Source organism: Salvelinus sp. IW2-2015, linkage group LG17 (genome assembly GCF_002910315.2).
Source record: "Salvelinus sp. IW2-2015 linkage group LG17, ASM291031v2, whole genome shotgun sequence".
NCBI lineage: Eukaryota > Metazoa > Chordata > Actinopteri > Salmoniformes > Salmonidae > Salvelinus > Salvelinus sp. IW2-2015.
The window spans coordinates 19,564,259-19,578,731 of NC_036857.1; the positions used below are offsets into that span (position 1 = coordinate 19,564,259).

The window sequence follows — 14,473 nt, forward strand, 5'->3', positions numbered from 1 at the left end:
TGATCCGTCTCTGTTGCTGACATAGCATGTCTCCATCATACAAATCAAATCGTATTTGTCACATGCGCTGAATACAACATGATCTTACCACGAAATGCTGACTTAGAAGCCCTTAACCAACGATGCAGTTTTTTTCAAGAAAGTACTATAATGCTTTAAAAAATACAAAAATAAACAAAAGTTTAAAAAAGTAACAATAAATAACAATAACAAGGCTAAATACAGGGGGTACCGGTACCGAATCAATGTGCAGGGGTACAGGTTAGTCGAGATAATGGAGGAAATATGTACATGTATGTAGGGGTAAAGTGACTATGCATAGATAATAAACAGTGAGTAGCAGCAGCCTAAAAAAGGGGGTCAATGTAAATAGTCCAGGTAGACATTTGATTAACTGTTCAGCAGTCTTTTGGATTGGGGGTATAAGCTGTTAAAGGAGCCTTTTGGACCTAGACTTGGAGCTCCGGTACCGCTTGCCGTGTGGTGGCAGAGAGAACAGTCTACACACACACACACACACACACACACAATGTGGAGGGGGAGAGACGTGACGGGAGGGGGCTGAGAGTAGCAGGGAGCGTGAGCAGAGCCCTAATTCCCATCCCTGAGAGGCAGCTGCTTTCAGATGGAAATGGAGAGGGACTGGGCCCACTTCTGTTTCAATTAMAGTCCCCAAACAGCACACATCTCTTTCACAGAAACAGCATGCTTAGTAGCTATGTGTCGGTATGTGTCTGTGTTGTGTGTATGATTATTGCCTGCTTGGACATGCATGAGTCTTCTATGGTGTGAGAGAACAGGAGAACGCAGCAAGATAAACAAAGAACTAGAGGTAAGAGAATGAGAGAAATTGTCCCATCATCTTGTGCTGGTTTACTAGTACTGTATTAAAGTAAGTAGGCTGGGGGTTCTTAGATAGGAATATGGTAAAATATGATCATGCATTCTGTCCCATGTGACAGACCAAACTAGTTTTCTGCAGCTGGCTTGCCATTGAATGTCAATCAACCTGTTCTAAACAAGCATAAWCCAGACCCAGAGCTGCTGAGCCTCTGGAATTTCCAGGCAGCACTAATCCAACCAGACCAATCTCACGCTGCAGTCAGATGCTAATACATTTCTCACATTACAGTTAGAGCGACATGCATGGATTATATTTGGCAAAGTCAGGCTTGTTCCTCAAGCAACTTGCCTCTCTCCTTTGGCTCCTCAGAGTCCGAGAGCACAGATTTGCTCATGACCCGGGAGCTCTAACTGGGGTATAGCTGTGAGCAATTACTTCTGTAAGATTCGGTTTTGAGGCACTGTGGTTCAAGGCCTCACAGTGTCAATGTGGAGCTTAGAAACAAACCTCCCACGCCAGGTCCCTGGCGTCCAGCAGGTAGAGCATGTGGAGGGTGTAACTCACCACCAGTGAGGCCGAGGCCCGTCCGTCCCGGCCCAACCACAGGAGGTCCGGGGAGCTTCAGGTTGTCGCCCGTCTGGCCTGAAGGTCGGAGGTCACTAGGGGCAGTGGGCTTCCGCTGCTGGAGGAAACCAGTGGAGAGATGATGGGCACAGTGACAGCTGTCAATTACAACTAAAACCACCACCACACTCACCGCTGCCAGCACAGTGAGTGAAGTGTTGCGTTTACATTCAATAGCATCGTGTGATTATGCAGAATACTGACGTCCGACCGAAGGACCAAGGATGGTAAACACATGATCCTGCCAGCATCTGTTTGTGCTAAGGATCTTAGACTTGAATGTTTGATTCAACGTTCAAACGGTATCTGTTAATAATATTGGCCTCAGTCAGCTGAAAGTACAAGGACAAGGATTGTTGCTGATATTGTATCGTGAGCCTTCCTGATGTTTAGAGAATACTGGAGCTTTGAGATGTGGATATCATGGCCAGCTTAGAGAAAGTAATTGTATCTGTAGAGCATGTACGGAAAAAATGTATGTGAAAATGAATGGCTGTAGTATAGCCGTTAACATTGATGATGATTATGAGTACATGATACATGGAATGTTAAGGCATAAATGTATGAAAGCGGGTATTCTTACTTTAAATGTACAGTCACGTGAAAAAGTAAGTACACCCCCTGGAAAGTTGTATTTTTTTGTAAATATTTTGACAGATGGACATGTAATCTTCACTTCAACACTATTGACAGAAAGGTAACCTAATTAAACAAATTAAACTGAAATATTAAACTTTGCAATAATTTATACATCAAAAATCGACAGATATGCAATTCCATAGTGAGGAAAAAATGAGTACACCCCTAGCTTCAATAGCTGGTGTTGCCCCCTTTGCCTGAAATAACTTCATGTAGCCGTTTCTTGTAACTGTCTATCAGTCTTACAGTATATCGACTGGGAGGAATTTCCCACTCTTCTTTACAGTACTGCTTCAACTGTCATGTTGGAGGGATTTCTTGCTTTCACGGCCCACTTCAAGTCCCCCCACAGCATTGACAGGATTGAGATCTTGGCTTTGACTCGGCCATTCCATAACCCTCCATTTCATCTTTTTGAGACATTCTGTTGTAGCTTTGCTTATGTGTTTTGGATCATTGTCCTGATGCAAGATCCATGTACGGTTCAGCTTTTTTGACAGATGGCCTCACATTCTCCTCAAGAATTCTCTGGTACAATATGGAATTCATGGTTGACTAAATGATTCCAAGTTGGCCCTCAGGCAGCCCCAAAACATAAAGCCACCGCCTCCATGCTTTACGGTRGGTATGAGGTTCTTCTGTTCAAAAGGCAGTGTTTGTCTTCAACAAACAACAAATGGCGTCTGACATTGCTGCCAAACGACTCCACCTTTGACTCATCTGTCCAGAGCACATTGTTCCAGTAGTTTGGTCTTTACCCAGGTGTTGTCTGGCAAACATCAGTCTTGTCTTGATGTTCTTTTTTGATAGCAGAGGCTTCTTCCTTCCTGACCTCCCATGTAGGCCAAGTTTGTACAGTCTCTTTCTGACAGTTGACTCATCAACTCACTTCGATATTGATTGTGGCAAGAGAGGCCTGTATACCCCTTGATGTTACTCTGGGGTTCAGAGACTTTTATGAGCATCTTTCGGTCAGCTCTTGGTCTGAATTTGGTGGGACGACCTCTCCTAGGTAGATTGCCAGTGGTCTGGAATTTTCTCCATTTGTAGATGATCTGTCGGACAGTGGAACGATGTACTTCAAATTGCTTGAAAATGGATTTGTAATCCCTCCCAGACTCACGGGCATCATCAATAATCTTTCTTCTGAGGGCCTCTGAGGTCTTTTGATCTTTGCATGATGTCTTACCACACACCCATAAGGTTAAGACCAAAACAGACCAAGTTTCTAATCTTTATGGAAGGCTGGACCCCCCCAAGGTACTATAATGATTTCCTAATAATTTGCACCTGATCCTAATTTTTGACATTTTAGGTAGGTGTGTACTATTTTGTTCTGCATAAGGAAAATGCATTTTWGTTTTTTCAAAGTAATTTTTTCCCCCGTGTGCTTTGTTAAATTGGGTTTCCTTTATCAATGAATGTGGTTAAAATTTAGCTCAAATATCCATGTGTACAAATACGAGGGGGGAAATAGACCACTTCCCAAAGGGTGTACTTACTTGTTCACATGACTGTATGTGGTTCTGTATTTGAGCTGTTCTACTAATGTACTGTATTATGTCATGTTTTATGTTTTATGTTTTGTCTGGACCCCAGGAATAGCTGCTTTAGCACTAGCTAATGGGGATCCTAATAAAACACTAACAGCAGCAAATCAGACTATTACCACAGCTCTAATTCACCCCACACTCTGATATTTAGTGAAAAAAGCGTCCCAGTGATTGCTTCCATTGCCGCTGCCAGCGACAGTTGCAGTGCATCATCATACCTAATATGGATGATAGCCTCAGATGGCTGGCTGTTGATTAGAACACAAAGGACGCCAGCCAGCCAGCCAGCCACTGAGACTTGTCTTTTATAATTAGGCAGTCGCTCCAAAAGGGAATAAAACAGATGTGATTACAGTTTATAGGAGGAGAGGGCAATGCAAATAAAACCTTGTGGCAGCTAACTGGATAATAAAAATGAAAAGGCAGTATAAATAGATATGATAGGATAATAAATAGAAAGGACAGCTTCATAGGGACCTCGAGTTACATCTCAGGAAAGGAGGAATTAAAAGAGATGGAGAGCGGAGAGGAGCGAGGGTGAGGCTGTAAATCTCCAGGAGTCTCGGTGGCCAGGGTCGGCTACAGAGTCACTAAACAGAGAGATTGACAGAAGACCTTGGTCAGGGAGCCATATTGCCTGATGAAGTACCTGTATGTGGAGAGATTTACACCTCCCATGGAGCAGCACCATACAGGGAAAATAAATGTTTAGAGAAACATGTCAAAGCATGTGGAGGAGCCAAGGGACCTTTTCTGTAGCCCTTTGTCAATGTCGTGCTCTGGGTCAATGTCGTGCTCTGGGTCAATGTCGAGCTCTGGGTCAATGTCGWGCTCTGGGTCAATGTCGWGCTCTGGGTCAATGTCGTGCTCTGGGTCAATGTCGTGCTCTGGGTCAATGTCGTGCTCTGGGTCAATGTCATGCTCTGTGCCAATGTCGTGCTCTGTGCCACTGAGAGGAAAGTAGTGTGTGACTGAGGGAAACATATGTAGCTAGCTGGCTGTAAATAACTTGTTGTTTGTCAGTGTTCCATACTCTGAGCACAGGCAAGCTAGAGCCTGCAGTTGGAATCTCGCGCTCTACAGTGACTCAGATGACAGATTGCATGGGAAATAGATGGAAGGATGAGAGAAGGAGGAGAGGCACAGCAGGTCATACCTGAGGTAGAAGACTGTTGGAAGACTGTTGGGAGGTAGCGTTCTCATCTGGGGAGACAGGACAGACAGCAGTTAGTTAGGTCATCATGAGTAAGGCAGTCAATTAATATCATATCATTTCATTTTCTATTTAATTCAGCTCAAGATTTCCGGGGGTGATATTATACAAAGTGAATAGGAAAGGGAAGTACAATAAAGATAATGTTTTATGCATATGGTATATGGGTAGTGTTGMTGACCATGGTCGAACCTCAGACAGTCATTTTAAAACAGAGAGAATAGCTGCCGATGAAGCAGCCATCAAAAACAAACCTTCCTCCAAACAAACCATTTAGCATCTTTTTTTAAAAATATTTTTTCTCCTTTTTCCTCCCCAATTTCGATCTTGTCTCATCGCTGCAACTCCTCAACGGGCTCGGGAGGCGAAGGAAGAGTCATGTGTCCTCCCAAACATGACCCACCAAACCGCGCTTCTTAACACCCGTCCGCTTAACCTGGAAGCCAGCCGCACTAATGTGTCGGAGTAAACACTGTTCACCTGACGACCGAGGTCAGCCTGCAGGCGCTTGGCCCGCCACAAGGAGTCGCTAGAGCGCGATGAGCCAAGTAAATCCCCCCCGGCCAAACCCTCCCCTAACCTGGACGATGCTGGGCTAATTGTTCGCCGCCCTATGGGACTCCCGATCACGGCCGGTTGCGATACAGCCCAGGATCAAACCCGGGTCTGTAGTGACGCCTCTAGCACTGCGAGAAAGTGCCTTAGACTGCTGCACCACTCGGGAAGCCCCCTATTTAACATCTTAACAACATTACGGAGGACTGCAAGTTAAGGATTGGACGTCATCCTTTCTCCAACAGTCTTTCATCCACATAAAAGGGAACGCGATTACATCAGCAATTAGACCCGCCACATTCATTCCTATGACGATGTTTAATGACATCCTATTCATTTATTATGAATGTGACACAACAGAAACCATGGGGGACTGTTAAAACATCTATATCAACAGAGAGGGACTCCAATTAGCTGTTAATGAAATCCCCTTTAATCCAAAGAAATGTGGTGTCATTCAAAAGTTAAGGAATGAGTCACCCGATACGGGATGGACCATCCCGAGCTAGCACACAGCCTTTTACTGCTCCATTTATACATGCTGTAAACTATGTAAGTGATTTGATTTGATTTTGAGTAGGATATCATACGTAAGCAGCATATTCCAGGCTCTGTCCTACTGGTGATGAGGTTAAACCATAGCTGTGTTAGGGGACAGGGTTACTACCAGACAGAGCTAAAGAGGAGGGGTTTAGGGAGTGGTTTGGAAACTGACCCCTGCTCCTTTCCAGCCCTGGTGTAATTCTGTTAAGAATGAGGGGTCACACTTTGCAACGCACCAGGAAGGGCTGTGAGTGGTTGGGGTGCGGGAGAGGGGAAAGGTTAGCAAGTGTTTCTTATTCTCCAGGCTGAGGGCGCAATGTTTACTCCCACATATACTGCCATTTGTCAGGAAACATGAAGGGAATTGGAATATCCAAACAGTTTTCTACACTCCCTGTCCCACTGTCAGTGTGTTGTTACCTGTACATTTCTGTGATGGGGGGTCCTGTGCGGACTGGGGGACTTCAGTCTGGGCGGAGAGCAGCAGTTCATACGTGTGATCCTCCTCCCCTCTCTCATCGATGCTGCTGTTAGTGTACAGGGCCTGTAGGTAGAGGGAAGGCAGGTCAAAAACACAGCATCATTATCATTTGTATAAGGCTAATCAATACTTTTCTCAGGCTGTGATGCTGGTGACTCCTACAGTGATGTAAAAGTCCCTCCACAGCGCCCTCTAACGGTTGTTGTGAGACTCTTGGCCACAGTTGTCAGCTCATGCATAGCACACTAAAGAAGCAGGAATTATGGGATATGGGGCTGCTCAAAATAATTGATCACTTTTAGAAATACAAAATTACCCCAAAATCACAGAGGGTGGAGTGCATATATGGTTATTGTACGGCTGGGTAAACACTACCCTAGCTTTTAAGAGGACACCATTAAATAAAGGGTGTGACTAAGGGCACTAGGGTATTTAAAACTAACACCATCATATAATCCCAACACTGGCAGTACTTTCCATGATTCCACAACAGTGTCGTGATACCATGTTTACCCCTTGTCAGCCACTGAATAGATAGAGTCTGCTCCCTCTCTCCCATAACCAGTACAGCCCCTTTCCGATTCACCCCTATCGCTCCCCCTCTTCTCTTCCTTCCTCTAACCAACGCCACACTCAGATTAATATTCATGAAGGGTTTGTGTGATTTGAGCAGACATGGAGAGAATCGTCACGAAGGGGTGGTGTCCGCAGCACCACTGACATTCTAAGCGGCTGACTAACATTTGCTAACGATACTGACCTCTGAGTTAAGCTCCTCTTCCTGGCCTGGGGCATGTTGGGATTGGTGAGCAAGCCGGTCTTTCTGTAATTGGCAAACAGAGAATGAAATCAGTGATTGTGCTCAGACATTAGATTGACACATTATCTTGAACTACAAGGTTGGCTGAAAAGATGAGAACTGGAGCCTTGAATTCAAACATAGATTTTGTCTTTAAGAAATATGCTGTCAAAATTCTGACAGGAAGATTTGTAAATCCAGTCCACTCAACTCAACAACAATTACATGCAGAGAACCATTGCCCTCTAGTGGAGGAAAAGTATTTAGATGCCCATCTATTCAAAATCTCTGTCACATGTGTGTTTCTGTTGTGTAAGGCAGTTCCAGACAAACCTTTCCGGCTTCACTGTCAGGTCGTCCAGAGTCCCTGTCGGAGGACTTGCCACTGGCCAGGCTGTCCAGAGAGTGACAGGAAGTGGCCTCGAACAGCGCCTCATATGGGCTCTCCTCCTCAGACCCCGGGGCCACCCCCGAGATCAGCTCACTCACCACCCCCAGCTCACCTACAACACACATAAGCATCTTAATATATTGACGCACAATACAAAAACAGGTAGACATGCACAGCTTCACACCAGTACACAMCCTTGGCTGGTGGTTACGTGTTAAACACCATATCCTGTCACTGCTCACTCAACTCAAGGTTTTCTGTATTGCTATGACATACCTTTTTTCCGAAGGCTAGGGCTCTCATTAGGTGGAGGGACAGGGGGAGGAGGCAAGTGTAAAACAGGGGGATTTCCTGACATATGGCCTGCAGAGAGATACGGAAGAAAAGGTCATTCAAATAACATCATTAGTGAGACAAAAACAGACTTTTTGAAATCAGTTTGTGGTCAAGGTAACCTTTCTTTACCTTTCTTTAAGTCCCACAGGGAACCAATGATATATGTACTTCTTACCCAGGATTAGAGCTGCTATCTGTCGGCTCTTCTGAGAGGGCATTTCTCTGACAGTGTCCAGCGCTGTCAGGCCCTTGCTGTCCACCATGTTCACATTAACCCCTGGAGCAGGACAAACGGAGACATGACGAGAGACATAGAGGACAGAGCAGGGGATTAGGAGAGGAGTGACAAATGAGCAGAGGGTTAGGCCATATATCTGCATTATTCGGCAGTTATAGAAATGTGTTGTGTTGTGTCTTGGAGGCATCCGTGTCTGACCTGCACTCAGAAGTTTCTGCACCACGTCAGTCTTCCCAAAGAGAGCTGCTTCATGGAGGGCGCTGCCCTTCTCCGTCTGCAGAGAGACCCAACAAACACACTACAATAAAACCAGAATCGAAACAGTGCAAGGTTGAGCAATAACAAAACACGTAAAGACATCAAAGTAGACTCCCCGCCAGTAACATACAGCAGAGGTCAGATCTCTAACCCTCCCTGCTGAGAGGAACAGGTGAAGACCTATCTATCCCACCGCACCACTTTGACTTCGATTCCACTCCTCTTATCTTGGTCAGCTAGGACATACAGCTTAAAGCTAAACCTGCAGGATACTTCTTGAACACACAGGACAGGTTTGACCTGCGTGAAATAGAAGTTTGGCGAGTTTACTTATACCCCACCGATTGCCACCCCAGCGTGTTTTGCTACGGACAATTATTTGGTTGAGGAATCAAAGCAGATCATTTTCCAGCTCGCAGCACCATGCTAATGGAAACCTGCAGGAAGCAGAGCATGAAGGACTCTTGACATTGGCCCAGACCTGCTATACAGCAGAGAGGAGGGGAGTGGAGGTAGGACACGACAGATGGATGGCACAGTTTGAAAGGGGATAGGGCCAAAAGCCATCATTTCAAGACCCTTTGACTTTTTCCACAGTGTTAGTTTCTGCATTGTTCTAAAATTGATTAAATAAATAAAAATCCTCATCACAATACCCCAAAATGACAAAGTGAAAACAGGTTTTTATAAATTTTTGTTAATGTATAAAAAATAAATAAATAAATAAATACCTTATTTAAATAAGTACTCAGACCCTTTACTATGAGACTCGAAATGGAGAGCAGGTGCATCCTGCTTCCATTGATCACCCTTGAGATGTTTATACAACTTTACTGGAGTCCACCTGTGGTAAATTCAAATGATTGGACAAGATTTGGGAAAGGCACAAACCTGTTTATATACGGTCCCACAGTTGACAGTGCATGTCAGAGCAAAAACCAAGCCATGAGGATGAAGGAATTGTCCATAAGCTCCGAGACAGGATTGTGTCTAGGCACCGATCAGGGGAAGGGTGCCAAAACATTTCTGCAGCATTGAAGGTCCCCAAGAACACAGTGGCCTCCATTATCCTTAAATGGAATACGTTTGGAACCACCAAGACTCTTGCTAGAGCTGGCCGCCCAGCCGAACTGAGAAATAGGGGGAGAAGGGCCTTGGTCAGGGAGGTTCCAATAACCCAATGGTCACTCTGGCAGAGCTCCCAGAGTACCTCTGTAGAGATGGGAGAACCTTCCAGAAGGACAACCATCTCTGCAGCACTCCACCAATCAGGCCTTTATGGTAGAGTGGCCAGACAGAAGCCTCCTCAGAAAAAGGCACATGACAGCCTGCTTGGAGTTTGCCAAAAGGCACCTAAAGACTCTCAGACAATGAGAAACAAGATTCTCTGGTCTGATGAAACCAAGATTGAACTCTTTGGCCTGAATGCCAAGCGCCACGTCTGGAGGAAACCTGGCACCATCCCTAAGGTGAAACATGGTGGTGGCAGCATCATGCTGTGGGGATGTTTTTCAGCGGCAGGGACTGGGAGACTAGTCAGGATCGAGGGAAAGATGAACGTAGCAAAGTACAGAGAGATCCTTGATGAAAACCTGGTCCAGAGCGCTCAGGACCTCAGACTGGTGCCAACGTTCACCTTCCAAAAGGACAACGACCCTAAGCACCAGGGTTGTGGAGTAATGGATTACATGTCATCCGTTACATGTAAGGGATTACTAAAAACTGGTAACTGTAATCTGTTATGTTACCAGCAAAAACATTGTAATCAGATTACAGATACTTTTGAAAAATGTTATTACTTTGAGGATTACTTTTAAATTCAGAAAGGATGTTTGTAAAAACAAAATCTTTGACACTTCGCTGTTTTCTCAATGACATTGAAATCAGCATTGAAAAAAGGAGCAAGTTTAAGTTTGTTCCATCCGAGCGAGTCGGACCACACTCGGAGACCCCTATGATGACACACCAAATGTGTTTGATGGATCGCGGGAAAAGAACAGGAATAGGCTTTTGTAGGCTACAGTCCAAGCTATGTCTTCCAAAAGGTGCGACTGCTGTCGGCATCCACAGATTATCCAACTTAAATAAACGCTTGGAGGTAAGGATGACAGCAGTGGTGTAGTCTATGGCGATACGGATATCACTTATTATTGATATCTACATAGCGCATTGATGTGAATAACACTGCTGCTCTCTCATTTAGCAATTTTCGCCTTACGGATTGTGGTTGTTGTGGATGGCTGTTCACAAGTCTAAAATGTGTATTTGAACCCAATAATGGTTGAATTCAAGAAGTTTTAGCTGCCTATCAATCATTGTTTTTGAAACCAGTGGACAGCCAAGTGAACAATGCGCTCTTGTAACAGCTGCACAGTGCGGATCCCAGCCTATGGAATAAAAGAGGGTCTTTTATTGCTAAATTTAATTCATGCTAATAATTTTTTTTAATCCATAGGCTTAATGGACACATGTGCAAACTCGCACGCTTTTGATAGACTTAAAGGGGCAATCTGTAGTTGCTACATCCATTTTTGGATACATATATCCATTGATTCTTGAAGAATATAAATATAAATGCCTCATGAGCTTAGTTCAACTATCACACTCCATGAAAACCCAAAATATAAGCTGCTTTTCCTCCAATGTTTGTAAACATTGTAAATGTAAACAAACACTATATAGCCTCATAACATGGTTAAAACAATAATGTTGATATCATGGATGACCAGCCCTTACATCCATAGCTCTGTCTATTAATCTGAGAGTGGTTACATTTCTCCAGGCCCATCCCTCAGTTTTTTACCAAAAGAGGCGGGGCGACCATTTTACTATTGTTTCATCTGTGGATTTGCCCTTTAAAACAGCTGCATATTATCCAGATATCACCAACAAAAAGGTAAACAACAGGCCTAAGCAAATGCAGCATATGGCATTCATTTTTCACATGTAAATAGTACTTTCAGTAGTGCTCAAAGCATGCCATTCCATGAGCGCAGCGTTTATTTTTCAACTCRAATCAATGAGCCCAATCAGTCCTCCATGACAACAAAATCATAAACAACAGAGTTGGGCTGGCTAATAAGTCCTTAGTCTTGGGGTCATGCGCAGGTTAAAAAAAATTGGTWCATCTATACTTTCAAGTCCTATTCTTTAAAATCAAGGGATATAACATTTATTGTAATGACGGAAATTCTGAGACTTTGGTTTTTAATGCAATTATATAATTTATATAATTATAATTTAATCGCATTATTATATGAAGTAGAAAGCAATGGGTTAGAAGAAGCCTACATAACCAACCCATAAAGTAAAATGTAACATTCATATATGGTCAGCTATGTAAACTTTAACATTGATTTATCCTGCAATAGATGTTGTTCAATTGGTAACATACATTGTTGTCTTCTTCGAATGCCTCTTAAGGGAAAAGAAATGTAAAAGTAATGGAATCAGATAACATTACTGAGTTTGTTAATCCAAAAGTTACATTACTGATTATAATTTGGGACAGGTAACTAGTAACTGTAACAGGTTACATTTAGAAAGCAACCTACCCAACCCTGCTAAGCACACAGCCAAGACAACGCAGGAGTGGCTTCGGGACAAGTCTTTGAATGTCCTTGAGTGGCCAATCCAGAGCCTGGACTTGAACCCGATCGAACATCTCTGGAGAGACCTGAAAATAGCTGCGCAGCGACGCTCCCCATCCAACCTGACAGAGCTTCAGAAGACCTGCAGAAACTTACCAAATACAGGTGTGCCAAGCATCATACCCAAGAAGACTCAAGGCTGTAAATCGCTGCCAAAGGTGCTTCAACAAAGTATTGAGTAAAGGGGTCTGAGTACTTATCTAAATGTGATATTTCAGTTTTTAATTTGTAATATATTTGCAAACTTTTCTAAAAACCTGTTTTCGCTTTGTCATTATGGGGTATGGTGTGTACATTGATGATTTAATTCATATTAGAATAAGGCTGTAACGTAAGTAAATGTGGAAAAGGTCAAGGGGTCTGAATACTTTCCGAATGCACTGAATGTAGGCTTAAATGCTGGAAACAGCAGATGAAGCCATCCATGATCCAACATAATTTGACACAATCACAACATACCACATTGTGTTTATACAAAATATTATTATGGACACATTCTGTCTCTATACATCCACACAACTCTACACTCTCACACCAACACACTGAAAATAATCATTGAGCACGCAGGAGACAACACAACAGACTCAGTGTTCCCCTCAGTCCTCACCTCGTAGTTGATGTCCATGCCGGCTGCCAGCAGCACCTCCACCACGGCCAGGTGTCCGTTGCGTGACGCCAGGTGCAGCGGCGTGTGTTTCTTGGTGTTGCAGCAGAGCAGGTTGGGGTGTGCGGTAAGCAGCAGCTTGACCACCTCCAGACGGCCGTAGAGCGCCGCCAGGTCCAGCGGCGTCTCAAGCTTGTTGTTCCTCATGGTGGGGTCGGTCAGCTCCTCCAGCAGCAGACGCACCACCTGGGTGTGGCCGTACTGGGCGGCACAGTGGAGGGGGGTCTCATTGTCGTTGTTCTGTTGGGGGGGGCGACCAGGAAATGAAGGCAAGGGGTGAGCATCAACATAGAGGTGGTTGAGATAGAAGTAGGTGTGGTGGGTATTGGGAGTACAGAAGGAAGGGGGCGTGAATCATGGTCACATCAGGGTTGGGCAACTGGTGGCCCACATTTTTTGAAGGAACGCGGATACATTTCCAATAAGGTTGCCCCCGTTTAGGAACTCAGTCGGGGTCTCAACTTACTGTTGAGGGTTAGAATTGTAGAATACAATAGGTGCAATTTCGAAATTTGGTTGTGCATCAGCAGGTTTTCCAGGAGCACCAACCAGGATGACAAAGCCAAAGGGGAGCGCTGGCTGGCTGAGAGCAGGGGTTGCTGGGAGAATGCTGGGGAGAGGGGACTGAAGTCGTGATTGGTAACAGTCCCTGTTGAGTAGAGCTGGCTAACAGCTGCTTCTTATATGGCATGGCCTGCTATAAATGTGACGAAAGGACAGTCTGTTGACATTTAGTAAAGGCCACCAGACTCAGGAAAGACACTTCTGTGATGACAATATGTCATGTGTCGCTTGGTTGTTTAAGTAACTGCTTCATGCAGACAGAGATTGAGGTGACCACCAGTGTGAGAGAGAGGTGAGTGTTGTCGTGACAGACACAAAGTGTGGTGACAGACACAAAGCGTGGTGAGTGTGATCCATGCAGCGCTTCACATGCAGAGGCAGCAAGCATACGTTACCAGGGTGACCCAGCGAGCTACAGTGCTAGAGGGATAAGACTCATGTCAATACAGTCAGTGTCCCTGAGAGCAGAACAGCGGATGGATGGTCAAATGTCACATTTCTGACTGCACAGGAAGGCAGACAGAGTGGACAGAGCAAAGATCTTTAAACAGATCATCTCCAAGTGCAGAGAGAAAGGATCAAACCAATATGTTCACTATGACAACATTACAACAGGCTTTTCCACTCAAAAAGCAACCACACTCCAAGATAAAGCCGATGCCGAGTGAGTTGCAGCATATGCAGTAGCCAAACGTAATCTCTAAATCAAATAGAAAATATTAGAGATCATTTCATAACACCGCAAGATAGGATAAGACCCATATATTAATATTGGAACAACATGTTAACATCATTACAAATGTCCTCTAGCCTATGTCAGCAGCATATTCAGTAGAGTGGGCTTGTTTTCAAATCTCCACTCTTATTTTCAAGTACTAATACCAGCAGACAGAAGGGGGCGTACAATACATTGAGTCTGATAGATCAGCTGAGACTGAATAATGGTCTTAATATCCAATGCATTTCCAACTCAATGATAGACCTGGCCTCCACAATCACCCGACCTCAACCCAATTGAGATGGTTTGGGATGAGTTGGACCGCAGAGTGAAGGAAAAGCAGCCATCAAGTGCTCAGCATAATGTGGGAACTCCTTCAAGACTGTTGGAAAAGCATTCCAGG

General features: G+C 44.4%; 1 protein-coding gene across 10 annotated transcripts in view; it reads right to left on the minus strand.

Moving 5' to 3' along the window:
* The window catches only part of LOC111977077 (ankyrin repeat and SAM domain-containing protein 1A), a 103,787-nt gene that overhangs the window by 52,216 nt on the left and 37,098 nt on the right, over nt 1-14,473 (minus strand). For 6 of the 10 annotated variants that reach the window (XM_070447938.1, XM_024006374.2, XM_070447940.1 and 3 more), the window contains 9 exons: nt 12,732-13,028; nt 8,415-8,490; nt 8,154-8,255; nt 7,919-8,005; nt 7,585-7,754; nt 7,213-7,275; nt 6,392-6,515; nt 4,817-4,863; nt 1,409-1,526 (listed from right to left, as the gene is read on the minus strand). In XM_070447938.1, coding sequence (XP_070304039.1) covers nt 1,409-1,526; nt 4,817-4,863; nt 6,392-6,515; nt 7,213-7,275; nt 7,585-7,754; nt 7,919-8,005; nt 8,154-8,255; nt 8,415-8,490; nt 12,732-13,028 — 1,084 coding nt within the window. The remainder of the gene's footprint in view (nt 1-1,408; nt 1,527-4,816; nt 4,864-6,391; nt 6,516-7,212; nt 7,276-7,584; nt 7,755-7,918; nt 8,006-8,153; nt 8,256-8,414; nt 8,491-12,731; nt 13,029-14,473) is intronic. The other 4 variants (XM_070447941.1, XM_070447935.1, XM_070447936.1 and 1 more) reach the window with 3 other exon arrangements.